The sequence below is a fragment of the Ascidiella aspersa genome, chromosome 6 (genome assembly GCF_963924565.1).
Source record: "Ascidiella aspersa chromosome 6, kaAscAspe10.2, whole genome shotgun sequence".
Lineage (NCBI taxonomy): Eukaryota > Metazoa > Chordata > Ascidiacea > Phlebobranchia > Ascidiidae > Ascidiella > Ascidiella aspersa.
The window spans coordinates 3,893,073-3,912,833 of NC_139452.1; the positions used below are offsets into that span (position 1 = coordinate 3,893,073).

Genomic DNA, 19,761 nt, shown 5'->3' on the forward strand with positions numbered 1-19,761 from the left:
AATGATATTATATTACTCTATAGTGTTTACTTCACTGCCCACCAACGGTAACTAACTAACACAGCTTCTGCAGCAGCTTTAAAAGAAATAAGATCCAATACGGAACTTACTAAAACTTGTAAACTTTATGTAAATCGCTTTGGTATAATTTTGCTGTCCTCCATTTTCAATTTTTTTTTAATTTTTGATTTTTAAATATTCAGGCACCAGGAAAGAAATCGAAGAAGAACGGAGGCAAGAAAGACACCAAAGCTTCGTCCAATGTTTTCTCAATGTTCGACCAGAACCAGATCCAGGAATTCAAAGAGGTGAGCAACAACAAAAAAGTGAACTTGAAAATAAAACAATTTAAAGTTGCTTTGTAAAAGTTCTTCAGTAAAATTTAAAAAAATAGTCTTGTTTCTTTTTGCTAGAATCCAAGTTTAAACAAATTTTTGCCAGTTATAATGAACAACGTTTATTTAAAACAGTTTAGCAAAAACTAGAATACGTTTTATATTCGATCATTTTACCTTAGTGTCTAGAAACGGTCTTTTATTTGGAAAAATAGAATCTTTTAAGAAAGAAACGTGTTTAATAAACTTGTTTTCCAGGCCTTTTCCATGATTGACGCCAACAGAGATGGTTTCATCGACAAAATTGACTTGAAAGACACCTACGCATCCCTTGGTGAGTTCCGAAATCAAAGGATGGTCACAATATACCACCTAATCTACTATTCGCTTCAAATAAGGTTCTGAGGTTAACGTTAACTTATGCCAATGTTACAACCTTGTAAATAAGTAAAAAAGAAGGTATTTATCTAAATTACTTTTGAAAAACAATTGACACTGATGATTATACAAGTGCTTATCGAAACGTCTTTACTAAGATGATGTCGATTTACGCGACCTTTCATAGGCTTTGACATTCATTATGAAGCTACTGTACATTACAGATGCGTGCATAGTCATCCAAAGTGAATATTGTCCCAAAGTATTTGTTTTTCCTCTTAGTTATTGTGATTGCGTACACCCAGCTTTCTAAAACAGAAACTTGTCGGAAAAGTAAAAATCTCTGTCTTGTACGGTTAACGCAACACGCTTAGAGTGTTTTTGTGCAACCTTGATTTTCAGTTCAGACAAAACTTTCATTTTTGCCTAAAATTAATCTTCAAATCTTTTTCAAATTTGCAGGAGTTCGCGATTTAAAGATGGAAAAGCTTGAAGCCATGATCTTGGAGGCGCCGAGCGCAATTAACTTTACAGTCTTCCTCAATATGTTGGCCGATAAACTCCACGGTAAGCCAACAGCTAACTAAATTGTCCAAATACTGGAAACTAGAGAGGATATCTTTCTATTGCCATGAGGTGTATCAAGGGCGGTAGCGCTTTTTGATTTCCTCAGTGTGCTGTGTTCAAAAAGGTAAAAGATAAAAAAAAAAACTGGCTGACAACGTTTCATTACTATACGACCAACGTTTTTAATGGAATTGCATTAATAATCTTCTTTGTTGTTTTGTATCCTTTTTAATGTAGTACTTTTCCATTTCAGGAACCGACCCCGAAGACACAATTGTCCAGGCTTTCAAACTCCTCGACCCAGAAAACAAGGGAGTCATCCACAAAGACACGTGAGTAAAGCGCTTTATTATAAATTTAGAATTGAATTTAACCTATTGTTAAACAATTTCACGAAAAACAATTCCGCCAAGTCAATCAAAATTAGTACAAATAAAAGATTGTCAAGCGTTACATATTTCAAACTATTTTTCTACTTTTCAGTATCACCCAATTGCTGATGAGCCAAGCCGACAAATTCACGCAGGAAGAGGTAAATCATGTTTCATTCAACTTAGATTTGTGATAATCAAATGTGCTAATCTGAGACATGATTTGTTGTGACACGATTTGTTGCATGCATCACTGCTTTAAATAATTTATGTATTTTGTCCAGGTAAACCAAATGTTGGAAATTGCACCAGTCGATGTGGCTGGAAACTTGGACTACAAATCTCTTTGTTACATCATAACTCACGGACAAGAGGAAGAATAAATACTCATCTAATGAAACAGCGTTCAACTGTCAGCCAAAGCATCCTATTGTAGCGCGATTTTTAATTTAAATTGTAAAAACAACAAATATTAGTTACACTTTATTCAATAATTTATTTATTTAATTTTTGTGGTGATCGTTACGCATCGAATCGTTATACAATTTACAAGGCCAGTAGTTGCATGCGCAAAATGTTTTGCTTTCTGAATTGTTTCGCAAGTTATGACTTGACAGTGAATCTTCCATTTTTCATTCAATAATAAAATACACATGACATTGAGTACACACGAGTGTTCCATAGCGGATTAAGTGACATCAAACAAAAAGAAAGTGTTTTTATTTTTTCAGTTTGTTTGTACAGATCTGGTAATTTACACCAGACAACGAAACGTTAAAGCGGAAATTTAAAAAAGACAATTTTTAAGAAAAGTAAATTCTGAATAACTTTTTTAGAAAAACAATGCAGTTGTTTGACACAAGTTAAGAGTGATTTTTTCCTTGCCCATTTGTTTGTTTGTTTTAAATAGCGATAAATATAATTTCGTTTAAGTAAAAATAAACCAATGCTACAACTGCTACCATAGAAATAAACTTGAAAACGGAAAATCGAATAAAAGCCGAAAACTATTTTAGTAAACTGTTTAAACACTTTCTGTAGTTAAAGAATTTATCGTGATATCTCTATAAATTTCCATGCGTTTCGTTAAAAATGTATTTCATCGTTACGGCAATAAAATTATTCTACATCCACCTCTAATTGTACTCTAAAGCGGTCATGTTCAAATGGCAGATCGCGATCCGGTTCCGGTTCTTTTCAACCTTATATGCGGATCTTCTAATGTAGTCTTGAAAACATAAACTTTCTACGGTGTCTTATGTGAATACCAATTATCAGTGTTGATGAATTTTGTAAAATATCAAGCATAGAACGACACTCCCAAATGCTAATCTTTGTGAGAGTTTGAGGATATCAGTCAGCGACAGAAAGCCCCAATTCGATGCTATTGTAAGACCTAAAGTCTAAAACAGGGGTCGGCAAACCCACGGTCCGCGGGCCGGATGCGCCCCGCCAATGTAATTCATTCGGCGCTGCCTCTTTGACAAACTAGATACGAGTCCATTTCAAATACTTTTTGACTATTTTAACTAAAAAAAACTTAAGGGCGAAAAATTTTTGCGCTTCGTGCCAATGGTCTTACTGCGTCCAACTTGTTTACGTTTTGATGCTGTCTTTTGAACTATATAAGCGCTTCGTTGCCGTTAACGGGAAACGTATTCAAAAATATTGGACATATATTTTTTAACATTTTTTTTATTTTCGGCAATGTAATAAAAACTTGCAAGAAATTTAACAGAAATGCCGGTATACCTAAAAAGTCGCGCTCGCTTCGCTCGCCACGTGCGCCTTGAATTAGAAAGGTTAACAAAAACTAAACAAGATTAACTATTAAAGTTATCGCGTTTCTTTAAAGTAGTTTTATTACACTTTTAATTGAGAGTATGAATGACGACGTTTGGGCTCGAATTTTAAACCAAACAAACGCCTTTTTTCGCGCTTTGCGCCAACGCTTTACTGCCTCCTTAAATGTAATTAAACACGCTTTTAAGTGAAAAAAAAGATCCGAGGTCCTACTGATTAAACACAATTCTCATTTAATTTTTTGTGCTTTCTGAGTTTGGTGTTGGCCCGCGACTAGAAAAAGGTTGGCGACCCCTGGTCTAAACCAACTAATCATTTTTCTTACTAAAACAATCTTGGTGCTGTAGCACACTTTACTTTTGACTCTTACAAAGTTATCAATATGTTGTAGGGTACATTTACATAAATAAAGCACCATAAAAATTAAAGCGTGTCTAATATGTTCACTATTTTCATTTGGTGATCATCATGTTGTCAGGTTTGACTGTGGTGGATCATGGCAGAAAGCATTTGAACACCCCTGCTCTATAGGATAAAGCAGGGGCTGCGGAGTCGGACTCGGACTCGGGACTCGAGTAAGACCGCGTAAAACTACCCGAGTCCCGAGTCCGACGTGCGCATGCGCAGTATCAAATTTAAAAAAAGTTAAGGCGGAAAAATGTAAGTTGTAAAAGTGTAATAGCAAATGTGAAATATTTTTAAACCATGTAATGCGGGTGGATCAATTATAACACAAATATGAGTGGATTGCAGAAAATCCACCTTAATTTAATTGCGTAAATGGGTAAAATGCAGGCTGTAGAGTCAGAGCTGGACTCGGGACTCGACGAAATCTTACATTTGGCCGGAGTCGGACTCGAGTTGTTTTTAACCGACTCCGCAGGCCTGGCATAAAGTTAGAGCAGTGGTCCTCAACCTTACTTGAACCACAAAGAATAGCGTTTGTCACTGCGTACCACTTCATTTCAAAACAAATATTTTTGCTCAGAATAAACTTTGTTTTGTAAGGTTTGATAATTTTGTTCAAACTAAACTTTGTTTGGCCATTAACAATTTATAAAAGGCCATTAACAATTTATAAAACCCTTCTCCCGACTCCAACCCAGATTTTAGATTGTAGGTCAAAGAAAATACAACTTATGGCAACTGTAACAATAATAGGCTACAATTATTTTGCGTGACATTACATAAGCTCTGAGCTAAATCAGAGTCACCAAACGTTTTCATAAAGACTCTATTACTGCGGGACTGGCGTGGGCTGAATATACAATTTTAGATTAACCTTATATGACTCAAATATTGCAAAACGAAGGACATATAAAAATAAATATTATTTAAAGATTATATTCAGCTTCAGGAATTTAGGTTAAAATTACAATAAAATTTATCTGTGTTTTGCATCCGACAAAAATTTTGGTTAATAAGGCAATAAAAACCGTATTCTAAAAAAGACGCTCGAGGCAAACGTTCGTCACGTAAAAAGGTCGCATATATCTTGATTATAAAAGTTGTTTAGTCTAAACTGCAAAGACTTTATGATTTGCGCAAACAAAAAAATGCATAAACTAAACGATTAGGCAGAAATTGCTTGTTGTATAGATCAGTGCTTCTTAAACTTTTTACTTTTGTTCACCCCTAGCATATATCTCCAGATTTCATTCACCCTTGTCTCATGATATGATAAAACTATCTCGTTTATATATAACAGCACACCCGGAATATACTCCCTGCTCGCAAGCTATCATCCATTTCTGACGGTTCACCCTTAGTCACCCCTTTTAGTTGGTTCACCCCTGCGAAAATTTTATTCACCCAGGGTTGAACAATTCAGAAACGCTGGTATAGATATTAACTCCACACAGCGTTAGACAAAAATTCGAAAATAGTACACGGCGCCTTCATCCTGAAAAAAAAATTCCTTAAAATGGGCAAAACATTCCACAAAAAAAAAATGTTCGCATTTAGGTGGCCTATAATTAAAGTAAACAAAAATAACATTGAGGGAGGCAGGCTTCTCGTAATAACGTTTGGTATTTGATCGATCGAATTACGATAACTATTGTCAAAAATATGGAATATCGGCATCGGAATAAAGTTATCGAACAACTAGTAAAAAAACAAAATAAAAAAATGCTTTCTTATCAACTTTACATTAACTGCATAATCGCACATGCCCGTTTGTTTAAGTACAGCAAGTTCTATTAGGATCACTTGAAGTATGACGTTTGGTTATGACCTAATTTGGTACGTTACATCTAAAAAGGAATATGCCCCTTAATGGTGGCCATAGGGCCATGTGATCCCCATTTGCTTCCCCCCTATTTTAACGACAATGTTTAAATGCAAAAAATTTCCTCCCCCCGCAAATCTAAACCATGTTTCTGGTGGCTTATTTTGCATAAATCCGTTTTAGACCAAATGCGTCGTGCGTGACATTATATTAATAAAAAATAAAACTTTGGGTGAATTCAACTATATATAAGGCCATTTGCTTATTGTGTGCGCTGCTGTTTTCCGTTTTTATAATATATGAAATGCGTCACGGTTTGACGCAATTTTATGTCGTTACGTTTTGGCGTAAGTTGACACGTCACTTTTTGACGTACCTTTGTGACGTTATCCGTAAATTCACCCCTCTTAAAATCCTAGACCGCCGCTGCAAACGACGCAGCTGATGTCGTTGTCACCTCGATATGACGTGCAAATTAAGCCGGGTATATAAGGGGCGGCTTCCAATTGACATCACAACTGGACTTGGAATCAACAAAAACTTGAGTACTTCTGCGATATTAGACAAGGAACCTTAAACTCTATAATGGTCAGTACAGTTTTAAGTTTTTTAATTGTTTACTGCTTATAGCAACCTATTTGACAAAGTTTTGATATGAGAGTAGTGAAATATATAGTTAATGGAACGAAACCCTTCTATTGCATTCTTTAGTAATATATTGGCAAGAACATTATAGATAGAACTCGTTCAGCAGGTTGATCCGATACGAAAACGTTAAGAGCTAATTAATTAATACCGTTTCTTATAAATACTTCTAAACAACGACTTCGGGTAGATTGCCAGAGTTTAACCTTGCTATATTTACGACATTTAATTTCGAACAAAGCAACAACTTTAGAGAAATTTTGATTATCAATTGAGCCCTAACGAAAGGATTGACTTTTTGTATATCACCAGCGTTTAAATTTTTCAATTTTCCTATTGGCGAAGCTCAATTTCGTCTGAAACAAAAAAAAAACAGTTATCAATCTAATTTAAATTAAATGGTTGAGTCACAAAGTCAAAGCGCGTTTTTCATTTTTAAATATTTAGGCACCAGGAAAGAAATCGAAGAAGAACGGAGGCAAGAAAGACACCAAAGCTTCATCCAATGTTTTCTCAATGTTCGACCAAAACCAGATCCAGGAATTCAAAGAGGTGAGAAAAACGTTTCAGAATGTATTTGAAAAAACGTGAACATTTTCAGAATGCAATTATAACCATCCATTTTATATTTGTCTTGAAGCTGCCATGAGTCAATTTAATAGAAATTTGAAAATAAAACAAGTCTAGTAATTTGGTTTTTGCCAGGATTTATATTTGTGTTTAGAAGCTGTCAAAGCTAGTTCAGTTAATTACATATAAACTTGTTTTGCCAGGCTTTCTCCATGATTGACGCCAACAGAGATGGTTTCATCGACAAAATTGACTTGAAAGACACCTACGCATCCCTTGGTAAGCGCAGGACTGTGGATTACATTTTTGCTGTTTGCGAAAATTTATAGTATGGGCCTTATGTCGTCAGTAGCACACATCAAACTTTTAAATAAAAATAAACTCATGTAGACGTTTTGCTTGTTTTGCGCCGTGCGATTTCATATGTCGATGCAGCGGTAGAGCTGTGGAGCCCATGGCCCTAATATATATCAACCAATGTGCTATCATTTTCTCCAATGCTTAATAAAGTTTCTGCCTAAGGTACACGTTTTGCCACCTAAAGCGCACCAGGCGTTTTGCACTATCAACTTCAATTGCATAATTAGATAGCTCGAGGACAGCAGGTTTTCAAGTTAATCGAATAATGCCCTAGCTGGTGTTAATCTGAATTAATTATACGCTTTAAGCAAAATCCTGGATCAACCCATGCTGATCACTCACCTACTTTGCAGGAGTTCGCGATTTGAAGATGGAGAAGCTTGAAGCTATGATCTTAGAGGCTCCGAGTGCAATCAACTTCACAGTCTTCCTCAATATGTTGGCTGATAAACTCCACGGTAGGTCACCAAAATACTAAATTGTTAATAGTCTGAGAAAGAGGACTGCTACAATCATTTTGACAATTTAATGAGTATTGTCTTTTTCGAACTTGAGACAAAGTTTTAACTGTTTTTTACTGTAAACACAATCAGTTTAGAAAGCTTCACGGTAAGTTTGCCGCAAACTAAATACAAAGCACTCCACGGCTTTAATTATATGGGCCGAAAATTTATTTTCGGGACATATCTTGTTTTTCCTCGTATTATATGGGCCGAAAGGTTATTTTGGGGACATATCTTTGTTTGGCCGTTATTGCATGGGCCGAAAATTTATTTTCGGGACATATCTTGTTTTTCTTCGTATTATATGGGCCGAAAGGTTATTTTGGGGACATATCTTGTTTTGGCCGTTATTGCATGGGCCGAAAATTTATTTTCGGGACATATCTTGTTTTCGCCGTTATTCTTTTTTGGTTTGCTATGGTTTGTTTGCCTTGCTGCGTGTTTTATTGCCACTGAGGAAATAAGCCGCGCGTGCGACTTGCCTTTTAGAAAGAGACTTCTTTTAGCATAAAGACTAATAAACATATTTACCGCCGCAAATTTAAATGCGAAATCTGGAGGCAGTGTACGCCTCTCTGTTAGCACCTGTTGTGCATGTTGCTCCGACCAACATACCAACACCAGGCCTAAACAACTAGCAAAACTTTCGATTTAATAGGTTGTGTCTTAGGCACATAAAAGTGTTTTGCAGATTGCTCGAAACAACAGATTCAAAGGATGTTTGAACAGTGATTACTCAGACCAAGGCATGGTAAAAATTACCGAGTAAAATTGGCAAAAGTATAGCAAACCATAGGCATTAAATTATTTTAGAAAATGATTATATCTGCTTGTAAACATGTCACCTGACCCTTTTACATGGCCGTACGCATTATCTACGCAAATTCTATTTATCAAATGTATTTTTCGATCATTCCCCAAATACATCGCCGTATTTGAATCTTTTTTGTCCGTACGTAGCTCTAATAAAACTAATTTGGGCAATTATTTGTCTGTATATACGTAGCTCTAATAATAATAGTAATTTGGGCAGTGTTTTGGTCGTACCGTACGTATAGATCAAATAAAACTAATTTGGGCACTTTTTGGTCCGCACGTTGGCCGGGTAAAACTAATTTAGGCACTTTTTGATCCATAAGTAGCTCGAATAAAACTAATTTGGACAGCTGACAATTGCTCCAACCAAACATATCAACACCGGGCAAAAAACAAATTGTACAAGCGTCGCAACAAGCAAAAAAAAAACAATACGCATATTAAAGTTGAATGACAATTTTTAGGAATAAAATTACGTAACAAATTCAACAATATCAGCTTTTGTTCTCCAGCGAACTCCTGCGCAAATATGTAGCTAAAATAAGAAAAAGTGAGTTATTTGGTTTAAATTGAATGAACTTTAGATTTCAAATGTGATGTATTAGGCACATAAAAGTGAGTAACAGTTGGCAAAAGTATAGCAAACCATATAGGTGTTAAACCATTTTAAGTCTTTAAGAAAAAGATAATATTTGCTATTTAAGCACGTTAGCTGGCCAAAATGTAATAACATGGCCGTACGCATTATCTACGTAAATTCTACTATCCTATATATGTTTCGACAATTCCCCAAATACCCCGCCGTATTTAAACCCCGTTCGCATCAAAGCCATAAGTTAATTGGGGAAATTTTCGGCCCACCTCAGTTTTTTCTCAAAAAAAACTACCTCAAAAAGCGTCATGTTACACTTATCAGCAATTATAGACAGCTGACTGCGTTTTATTAGTTGCATCACATAAACAGTCATTCTTCGGTATATACCTGAAGTGCTAAGGGTTTAACCAGGGTGATTACTTTTCCTTTAGGAACCGACCCCGAAGACACAATTGTCCAGGCTTTCAAACTCCTTGACCCAGAAAACAAGGGAGTCATCCACAAGGACTCGTAAGTGAAGTTGTATTCAGTTTCTACTCTTTTGTTTAAAGTGTTACTTTAGTTTTTACTACACGCTGTGGCAGCGCTCAAAATAAGGTTGTGCACAAAAATTGAATAATTTCCTTTTTACTTTTCAGTATCACCCAATTGCTGATGAGCCAAGCCGACAAATTTACGCAGGAAGAGGTAAACCATGTTTCATTTATCTAAAGTTTGAAATTAACCACTCATGCTCAGGGTTCGATTGCTTTATGGCAAATTGTTAACCACCGTATGTGCCTAATTTAAAGTAACCTGTCCTAAAAAAGTGCATTATGTATTTCTTTAAACAAATTTTGTCCAGGTAAACCAAATGTTGGAAATTGCACCAGTCGATGTGGCTGGAAACTTGGACTACAAATCTCTTTGTTACATCATAACTCACGGACAAGAGGAAGAATAAACACTCATCTAATGAAGCAGCGTTCAACTGTTAGCCAAAGCATCCTATTGAAACGCTGTTTTTTTCGATTTAAATTATTAAAACAGAACAAATTAAATTTTCAGTTTTTCTTTTTTAATATAATATTTAATTTGTGTAAATGATTGTCACGCATTGCTGATCTCGCCGGCCTAAATAAATTTACAAGGCCAGTTGGGAGTAGTTGCATTAGCAAAAAAAATTGTTTCTGTCTAAATTTGAATCACTATACCACATGAGTTTGATTCTTGTAATTTTGATTCAACAATAAAATACACTTGAATTTTTAGACCAAAGAGTCTTTTTATAACGGATATTATTAAACCAGGCAGAAAGAAAATGATTTTCACTTTTTTGTAATCCTACTGGTCTGGTAATTTGGCCAGCCAGACAACGCAAACGTTAAAGCGTAAATTTTATATTTCTAACCTAAAAGTAAAGCCCAATAAATTGTTTAGAAACATAGTCCTTGTAGTATTTCACGCAAGTAAATATAAACTGAAGCTTTTTGCAGTAGGCTTATTTTGTGTGTTGTACTGTTTTTTAAGTGAAAACAAAAACGAAATCTGCAGAATATGAGCACCATCTTATTTTTTCAATTTTGTTTAAAATGCCTTAAAAGCCTGATTTTTCTGATAGTATGTTACGGAATTAAATGTAGTTCGTCGCTGGTCAGGAGAAATCCTACCACAGCGCCAAAAAATTACTATATCAACGCACATCATATCGTTTATAAGTTATAATGCCTACAGCGATTTTGCCATAAATGTGTTGCACAGGGCCAGGGGTGTACTTTTAACATTTAGTGCACCCTATCATCCCAATTTTGCCCACCCACAAGATCTAGTATATAGGCTGAGCCTTTATACTCGGGTTATAAATATAATATTGTTTTTATTTATAATATAGCATTTTAACATTTTGTCTAAATAGCCAACTCTTATTAGAGGAAACAATAATGGCCTTCACATTTGCTGCACTGTGTTACATCATTGCTCTAATTCTCACTGCATTTCTTATCTTCTTCGCAATTTGGCAGGTAAAGTTTTTATAAACTACTTGCTTTTAAACCGACAGAACCTTCTAAAAGTGCCTTTTGATTTGCAGATTATTGCCTTTGATGAGCTGAAAACAGATTACAAGAATCCGATTGATCAATGCAATAGTTTAAATCCGGTACGTACTTTTTTTTTTACTACAAAAATTTGTTTTGTTAAAGTTGGCCTACCCTTTGTTTTTAGTAACTTCTTTTTTGACCTTTGGCATCTGTTAGAATTAATTTTGGTGCTTGTCTGGAATCCTACTAAAGCAGTAAAACAATGATAAGCATCACACATTAGTGTCGGTTAGTGTTTGGGTGAAAGTGGTTCAAATAATATATCTTGCTTAACCTACGCAATTGCTGACCCACACCCTAACCAAAATAATGTTTGTTGTGGTAGGATTCTAGACCAGCAGCTGAATTTGTGGGCGCTCTTTCACTATTGTACGTAAAAATTAATAAAAAAAAAATTTTCTTCAAATGCCGCATACCACAACACATACCGTTTGGGTTAGGGTTAGCGTTTGGTAGAGTGTGGGTCAAGTTATTATTAATAATAAACATAATATTACTTGACCCACCCTCACCCAAACGCTAACCCGCACCCTAACCCAAACAATATGCGTTGTGGTATGCGGTATTATTATTATTTTTTTTGCATAACTTTTCACGTACAATAGTGAAAGAGCGCCAATTTTTGTTTAGACAAATTGTAGCAGAAACCAATTAATTGTGTAAAAAAATTATGTCACCATTTTAATGTTTTTAGGTACTGATTAAATGCTGAAAAAATGTAAAACAAATAATTTGTTGAGTTCTAATCTAAAGTAAAACTGGGATTTTAAGTTTTTTTTTACCGAAGTCCAAATGCTTAATAGTTTGAAATTGGGTGCAATGGCATTAAGGTAATCAATTTTCCTTTTTGTTGTAGTTAGTCCTTCCAGAGTACGGAGTTCATGTCTTTTACAACCTTTTATTCCTCTGGTCATGGGAATGGCTGACAGTACTTTTGAACATACCCCTGATGGCCTACAATGTTTACAGGTAAATGGAAAACTGAATATGGACAATTGTATAAGCAGATTGCCAAATTAAAAACATCCCATCTAAATGTTATGCTGGTAGGGTTATAGGCAAGATTGAACACTTGGGATATTGTGCTGGAAATACTTTTATGCAGCCTAAATATACGCGAATAAAATTTCTGCGAAACTAGCTCAAGTAGAATAACAACATTTCTAAAATTTGAACAGCTGAAAATGAGCTAATACACTAAAAACCATTAGCATGGCACAATTTTTGCGCGTTTGAGAGACGTTTCGTGGCTTACTGCATTTTATGTCGATATTACATAAAACGCGTGGCTACGACAGCGGCTGTGAGTGCAACTACGCATGCCTAACTTTTTACCCTGGGTTATAGATAGTCAGTAGTCACAGAATCCTTTCCCAAGAATCAGACACACTGGCATTAATTTAATAATAAAAATAACACAATTTATAAAAGTATCAAGTGTGAAAAAATGTTATCGTATTATATGAGAAACCTTGTTTGGGAAGATATATTATAGTCTGTTTTCCACATTTTGAAGTTGGACCACTTTTTTGCAAACATTCTTTTTTTCTTAAATTAGATAATAAAATTTGAGATTTGCAGCTTTTGGTTTAAAGGCAAATAGAGAGTTTTAAGTTATTAGATAGATAAAACAGGAGAAAACACTCACGTCTTTCGCATGTAATTATTAGGTTCTGCAGTAAAACATTAAACAAAATTCAGGCCAATAAAATGGGTGGGTAACATTGTGCTAAGATTTAAAAAAATGGTCTAACATGTTTTGCTTCATTTGTTTAGGTACAGTAAACGCCCGGTTATGAGTGGTCCAGGCCTGTACGACCCGACAACCATAATGAATGCCGATGTTTTGTCCTACTGCATGAAAGAGGGCTGGGCAAAACTGGCTTTCTACCTTATTTCATTCTTTTACTATCTGTACAGGTAAGTGTGCAAAATCTTAAGAAACATAACTGAACCTTATTTAATTTTATTACTTGTTTCAGAAACAATTTCAATATTTTTAACGAAATTATTATTTTTTTTTGCAGAATGATCTATGTGTTGGTGACTTACTGACAACATTTGAAGCAAGTTTAAAGAAATTGAACACACTCACTAGCAAGATAATTTAAAAGTTGAAGAAAAAAAGGACTGTTGTTGTGCTGCTCAAGAAATAAACTACAATCAATGTTCTCTTTTTTTCAGCTGATTGAAAGTTCAAAATAACAAAATTTCTTCAATCTCACCAAAATGCAGTAAACAGTTTTTTTTGTGTAGCTGACTTTTTTATTAAGCTTTACAAAATCGGTTGTTTTGTTTTGTTATAATTGTTCCCGAATCAGTTTTGCGCTTTAGGGTTAAGAAATGTTGGTTTCTTTAACATGACAATTTATTTAACACATGTCATGCTGCTTTTGAATATGCTGAATAGCATTGCTGTTTTGTTGACTGTAACCAGAAACTGAAATGTGTAGATGTACAACTTATACACACAGGAATGCTTGATAATGTTTTATTAAATAGGTCAATCCACTCAATATTATTCAGTTTCTTTTTTAACTTTGTCTTACTGTTTAAAGTAAAAAAAACTAGATATCTGATGTTACATTGTAATGTTATAGTTAATTTTTTCTTACTATTATTAAAAGGGTTTATTAATATTTTCATCTGCCCTGTTAATAGTGCTATTGTTTTTCTGTGATACAATTGTAACTAATTCATTTTAAAAATTGTGTTAATCATTTTAAAATTCCGTTACAGAAGTGAAAAAAGTTGTGTTGTTTTGTTTCGTTTTGTAATGCAAATAAAAGTTCTAATCAATCTTTATGAAACAAAATGAAAGGTTTACCATAAAAAAGCTCTAACATTTTTTATCAAGAAATTGGGCTGGGTCACACACATCAATAGGTTTGGCAGTTATTTAAAACAACAAAAGTGGAGTCATTCTTGTAAAGTGGATCAGGTGGTAATGTTTAATGACAAATTGTACTACATTATCTTGCTTCTTGGGGCAATATAGAAAATCATTTAAAATACACAAAGCAGAAGCACATGCACAAACACCAGTAAAAAGATGACCGGAAGTGGCAAGCTTATTGAAATATTAGACTTGATACTCAATATTGTCTACTACTTATGCTTCTACTTCCTGTATTTTAATTGCTTTTATTTGTGACCTTATAAAGCAAGGTTTTGTATAAGCTTGTCGAAATTGTAATACAATATGATGTTGAACAGTGCCAACCAATTCCACATTTCAATTTAGACAAATACACAACAAGTATTGTAAGCTGATTTTTACCATTTTCCTTAATAGGGTTTCAAAAACTTTCTTGGTCAATTAAACAGTTTGAACAATTCTAAAACCAAAACTTAACTACAATTTCTCTTTAACTTGTATGACTGGATATACAAATTATTCTTAGCTATGCAATATTGTCAATGTCATGAAGATTTGTTACTAGAATGTTAAACAATATAATACTATTAAACAGCTTTTTCTTAGATACAGGTTTATTAAAATTTCAGCATAAATAATGAAACTCCTAATGTTAAAAGTACATTTTATTTCAATTATATCCGAGTTCAATTAAAAACGTTTTGAATGGCAAAAATTTATTTAGTTTTGGTCGAGAGTGATGTACTATAAAGTATAAAACATTATTTGTATATAAGTATTGCACTCTGAATCATACAAACTATAAAAGGACTACAAAATTTACGTTACCACACAAAACAACAGAACTCGGCAAATACTCCAAATGTATATCATTTTAGGCTTGAGCATTTTTTTAAACTAGACACGGTTATAACATGACTGAAATAAACATGAAAAATAAAAATGATGCATAAAAGCAACGTAATATTGCCTTAGTAAGTAACAGTGGACAATTAAGCTAGCATACAAAGAAAGTAAGTATCACCGTTTGATTTTTCGACTGCTACCATAACGCAATGCAGAAACAATATAAACTAAAATTGAAATCAACACAACGGAATTTCAAAGACTATTTGTGAATCAAAATTCATTTTTGCTTACTTTCTTAGTATGGCAAAATACTTATGGATGGGGTAATTAGTTTTAAACTCTTACTGCTTATTGTAACGATTTGTGTTGAACAGATACATTAAACGATTTAAAGAAAAAGTAATTATTTTCATACAAAAAAAAACTTTATCACAATCACTGATGCAGAACTTCATTTCCTCCCAAAAAATAAAAAGGTTATCGTAAAATGTATTACAACAGTCTAAAAACTATACTTCACTTAACAAGTAGTAATGTAGGAAACAAAAATAGTCCTTTAAAATTGTTCGTTTTATTAAACAGTTCTACGGAAAAACAGAAAGTGACTTGCTGGACAGGCAACGTCATGACCTTCATTATTTATTATGAATAAAATAAAGCTGAATAATCAACAAAGTTAGTGAAGAAATTATTTTCCCAGGTTGCCCAACAACCAGCTTTCGGTTAGCATTTCCCGATCCCGAAACTGAAAACTCTACAAAGTTTAAAGAATTTGGTATATAAGTTACTGAATTTAAAGCACATTACATCAAAAGTTTTTGTAAAGACCAGAACACAAAAAAAAAATTTGACAGACAACATTTCTGCATGTTTGCATATTTTTATTGCGAATTAAAAAAAGTTTTGTGGCACCTTTGAGGGAAAGTCTTGGTATACTGTAGTGTCAGTGCACACAGTTTCGCATTTTTGGTTAGTACTTGGATCTAATACTATATTTTATTTCAAAAACTTATACCGTTATTACTATGGCCAAATAACCAAATTGAAACTAGTGCTGGGAAACCGTGCCACTCTTATTGTTAATATGTTTTTTTTTTTAAATGCAATACAGTCAGTTATCTTGTTATCAAATGGGGTTTTGAGCAATTTATTACCTTTTTGGCTCAGATTCAATATTAAAAAGATTCTTAATAATTACTATGCAAAATTACCTTTGTAAGGCCTAGTTCATTGATAAGCTTGTTTTTGCTGGAAGTATACATCATGTTCTGTGTAGGCTTACAGCCCTCTGGATTGTAGAACAACAACATGTACGGGTAGCTGACCCGACCGCTCTCTTGGTTGTATACGTAGGAATATAGCACATATGTAGAAGAGAACTCAGTCAAGGAATAACAATTTTATTTCTGTCTGACATAAGCATAACTAACACCTTTGACAAGTATGGTTCTCTGATACTCCAAACTTTATTCAGATGCTCGAAATCTTGGAATAAAGCCTCGCCGAAATGATACTAAATGACGTTATTCATTCAGTGGTTAAACAGGTAAACAGTATTAAAATAAAATGAATAAATACATGTTAAACTCTAATTAAATCAAGTTTGTTTTATCTTAAGAATTTTGGTTCCTTTAGCTGTTAACAACTGTTTTTCTTTTTTTACTCACATACACTATATTCTAGAACAGGGATGGTGAACCAGTGACGACTGACGTGGGTCACAGTACAGATTTTCAATGATCCATGCGCATTATTGAGATAACCAAATATAAGTATACAACCAAGTTTTTACTAAATATTTTTGATGGTAACCAATGCAAAAAAACCTTAGCATATGCGATGTCATTTAAATTGTCTCCATAAACTATTCATTACCAGCAAAGGATAATAATTATCTGCAGAGAAGATGCAGCAGCTAGTTCACATTAATATTAGAAAAGTATATGGTATGACCCACATCACTTTTATGGATTGCAGTCTTGTTCGTGACCCACGCAATGAAAAAGGTTTGCCATCCCTGTGCTAAAAAATTAGCTTTTCATGGTATAAATGTTCAGTTACACAAACTACTGCTAAAATTCCAATATCAATTTGGTATTAGATTGGCACACATTCTACCCTAGTATTGTATCACCAATCTTTGGCACCCCGCAAAAATTTTCATTCATTTATTTTTGGATACAATAAGCACAAAAGCCTTGTCATTGCACATCTTATTAAAAGGAAGTTTCCTTTGATCATAACAAATACCTTCCATTTTTGTCCATATACACCCAGTGCCTATACACTACAGGTGCGTACAATATTTAGTGGCACACTAGGGATAACTAATGTTTTCCAATACTTTCATCAGAAATATGAAAATAAAATAGTTTTACCGCATTAAAAGGTTGTGTTTACCCTGATATCATAATTTGAGCAAAACTTTGACAGCCAAGCGATGGAGTATTATGACCGGGGCTGCGGAGTCGGTAAAAAATACTCAGGGTCGGACTCTATCCAAAAAAATAAACCCAAGTTTGATTCCCGACTTTGGTCGAATGTGCGATTTCGTCGAGTCCAACCCAGACTCTACAGCCTGTATTCCGCCAATTTAGGTAACTAAAATAATGTGGATATTCAGTAATCCAATTATAGGGATGTCGTATAATTCAATCACTCGCAATGCATGGTTGAAAATATTCACCATATGCTATTACTCTTTCCAGTTGGCGGAGATATCAGTTTTAAAATTTGGTATTGCCCATGTGCATGTCGGACTTGAAGTCTTACATGGTCTTACTCGAGGCCGACTCAGGCAGAAAAACCGACTCCGAGTCCCGAGTCCGACTCCGTATCCCTGTATGTGACAACAACGTACAGTGGCCAGTGGTACATTGTACATTTATGAGTGGTGCACTATGCTCCAGGAAAAGGCATGTCTGCTTATTAAAATATTTACAACTGATTTCTAAAAAACATAAAACGTGAACGTAAGTAACTAGGGGATTTTGTGTGAATGCCTTGAATCTACCAGCTATAAATAAAATTAGAAAAAAGCCTTTTAAGTTTTTGCAACCAGGGGTCCATAAAAAGGTTTCAAGGGGTCTGTATGTAAAAGCGAAATTAATTTTTTTCTAATTAATGTTTCTTTAACTTTAAAATACTTTTAAAATTACAATGTTTCTTTGAAAGGTTTCTTAAACATTAATTTAAGCAGATTTTAAATTTAGTAGGTCTGTTATAAAAAGGCTGAACAAAGGCCTAGTTTTGTAACATTTTTGGTAGGATCCTTTTTTTTGGTTCATAGTAGCGACTAAAAAATGACTGGAGACCATTGTTTCCAGGGGAGTTTTGGGGGTTAAGACACCCCCTCTTTCTTGTAAGTCATATTTCTTCAACATTAATTTAAGCACATTTTAAATTTAGTTTTTCTGTTACAAATAGCATAAATGAAGGCCTAGTTCGAGCCTGATTCCTTTTTTTCTCACTTAAATGACTGATATGGTTATTTCAACCTAAAAAGGATATCTAGGTTGTCTTTCAGGCAATTCTTCTGCTAATTCTTCAACTGAACATTCTTCAATTTCCTCCTCAAATTCAATCATTTCAGTTTCTTGGTTAATTTTGACTAAAACAAAAAAGCAATGTTTAAATTATAATAACATTGCAATATATATAAAACAACAAAGTTAGATATTATTGTGATACCAATCTGCAGCCAATTATTTAATATATTTATATTTTTTTAGTTAAGTTTCCCCAACTTATCCCAAAAAACATTCATAGTTAACTTTCTAAAAGTAGGGAACTTACTGATAATAGCTGTATTTTGCTTTTTTTTAGATTTCCAAAGTGCTTCTGACTTCTGTTTTAAATCCTCGCTTACCATGCACATTTGCACATTCTACACACAAACAAAAATTAAAAACATGTCTTGGTGACAGGGCTGCGGTGGAGTCGCTGCAACAAAAGAAACCAAGTCTGGTTCTGACTCTACAACCTGTGTTCCAGACTTGGACAACTAGATTTGTTTTAGCTTTTTCAAATTAGATTAGATTAGAATTAAAATTAGAGCTTTTAGTTTTTTCAAATTAGATTAGAATTAGAACGTTTTGAGTTCTCAATTTAGAGTAGAATTTGAATTACCGCATTAGTAAAAATCTAATTTCAACTAGAATTTAAACTAGAATCACATTAAATTATTTACATCCAATTTAGTTTAATTGCAATTTATTCTTATAAGAATGTGAATGCTAAATATGTGTGTGCTAATTTCCATGCCTTTTTTGTGCTTTTTAGATTGTAAAAATTACATACAAGTCGTTCCAACCAAAAAATTTAATTGAAATTCTGTGTTTGAACTGAGAGACTAAAAATGCCGTTGGACGCAGTAGCATTTTGGGTAAAATTTATATAACATTTGAATTACAATTAGAGCACACAAGCAATTTAAAAATTAGATAAGAATTAGAATAACCCAGACTTTTATCTAATTCAATAAATTAGAAAACTAGAATTATATAGTTGTTCAAGTCTGCTGTATTCACAGTGGATATTCAACAAATCCACTTATAAAGTTCATACCATTTTATACATAACAGCCACATCATTTATCCATTCAGAATACATGCTTGGAAATATTAGTTGCATAATTCCACACCGGTTGGTTTGAGATCCACATGTTTCTTAAATTACTTAAACTACAACATTACTTGCGAAATCCAATGTAAATATTTCCATATACTTTTATAAGTTTTATGCTTAAAACATTTTCAGCCCAAAAGCGATATTTAAAGACTCC

At 33.9% G+C, this 19,761-nt stretch overlaps 4 protein-coding genes across 4 annotated transcripts; 3 read left to right on the forward strand and 1 right to left on the reverse strand.

Moving 5' to 3' along the window:
• Positions 1-209: 209 nt before the first annotated feature.
• On the forward strand, positions 210-2,034 carry LOC146139218 (myosin regulatory light chain, smooth muscle-like). Its single transcript, XM_083391594.1, has 6 exons — positions 210-308; positions 594-669; positions 1,176-1,280; positions 1,534-1,612; positions 1,764-1,812; positions 1,936-2,034. The coding sequence occupies exons 1-6, from the start codon at positions 273-275 to the stop codon at positions 2,032-2,034; spliced, it is 444 nt and encodes a 147-aa protein (XP_083247720.1). The 5' UTR covers positions 210-272.
• A 4,748-nt stretch (positions 2,035-6,782) lies between these two features.
• On the forward strand, positions 6,783-10,116 carry LOC146139219 (myosin regulatory light chain, smooth muscle-like). The gene is made up of 6 exons (XM_083391559.1): positions 6,783-6,881; positions 7,103-7,178; positions 7,613-7,717; positions 9,605-9,683; positions 9,812-9,860; positions 10,018-10,116. Exons 1-6 carry the CDS (start codon positions 6,846-6,848, stop codon positions 10,114-10,116), a joined length of 444 nt encoding a protein of 147 aa, XP_083247685.1. The 5' UTR covers positions 6,783-6,845.
• Positions 10,117-11,047: 931 nt separating this feature from the next.
• LOC146139220 (protein cornichon homolog 1-like) lies at positions 11,048-13,482 on the forward strand. The gene is made up of 5 exons (XM_083392044.1): positions 11,048-11,173; positions 11,242-11,310; positions 12,108-12,220; positions 13,028-13,171; positions 13,279-13,482. The coding sequence occupies exons 1-5, from the start codon at positions 11,093-11,095 to the stop codon at positions 13,304-13,306; spliced, it is 435 nt and encodes a 144-aa protein (XP_083248170.1). The 5' UTR covers positions 11,048-11,092; the 3' UTR covers positions 13,307-13,482.
• A 1,606-nt stretch (positions 13,483-15,088) lies between these two features.
• On the reverse strand, positions 15,089-18,859 carry LOC146139221 (glia maturation factor beta-like). Its single transcript, XM_083392103.1, has 4 exons — positions 18,774-18,859; positions 18,485-18,588; positions 16,190-16,342; positions 15,089-15,732 (listed from the first exon to the last, which is right to left on the reverse strand). The coding sequence occupies exons 1-4, from the start codon at positions 18,853-18,855 to the stop codon at positions 15,667-15,669; spliced, it is 405 nt and encodes a 134-aa protein (XP_083248229.1). The 5' UTR covers positions 18,856-18,859; the 3' UTR covers positions 15,089-15,666.
• Between the last annotated feature and the right edge of the window lie 902 nt (positions 18,860-19,761).

Coding starts and splice junctions, on each gene's coding strand:
- LOC146139218 (XM_083391594.1), top strand. CDS start 273: ATGTTCGACCAGAACCAGATCCAGGAATTCAAAGAG. Junction 1,281..1,533: donor GTTGGCCGATAAACTCCACG/GTAAGCCAACAG, acceptor TTTCCATTTCAG/GAACCGACCCCGAAGACACA. Junction 1,813..1,935: donor ACAAATTCACGCAGGAAGAG/GTAAATCATGTT, acceptor TATTTTGTCCAG/GTAAACCAAATGTTGGAAAT.
- LOC146139219 (XM_083391559.1), top strand. CDS start 6,846: ATGTTCGACCAAAACCAGATCCAGGAATTCAAAGAG. Junction 6,882..7,102: donor AGATCCAGGAATTCAAAGAG/GTGAGAAAAACG, acceptor TTGTTTTGCCAG/GCTTTCTCCATGATTGACGC. Junction 7,718..9,604: donor GTTGGCTGATAAACTCCACG/GTAGGTCACCAA, acceptor CTTTTCCTTTAG/GAACCGACCCCGAAGACACA.
- LOC146139220 (XM_083392044.1), top strand. CDS start 11,093: ATGGCCTTCACATTTGCTGCACTGTGTTACATCATTGCTCTAATTCTC. Junction 11,311..12,107: donor AATGCAATAGTTTAAATCCG/GTACGTACTTTT, acceptor TTTTTGTTGTAG/TTAGTCCTTCCAGAGTACGG. Junction 12,221..13,027: donor ATGGCCTACAATGTTTACAG/GTAAATGGAAAA, acceptor TCATTTGTTTAG/GTACAGTAAACGCCCGGTTA.
- LOC146139221 (XM_083392103.1), bottom strand. CDS start 18,855: ATGTGCATGGTAAGCGAGGATTTAAAACAGAAGTCAGAAGCACTTTGG. Junction 18,589..18,773: donor GCAAAATACAGCTATTATCA/GTAAGTTCCCTA, acceptor TTTTTGTTTTAG/TCAAAATTAACCAAGAAACT. Junction 15,733..16,189: donor ATGAACTAGGCCTTACAAAG/GTAATTTTGCAT, acceptor TAAACTTTGTAG/AGTTTTCAGTTTCGGGATCG.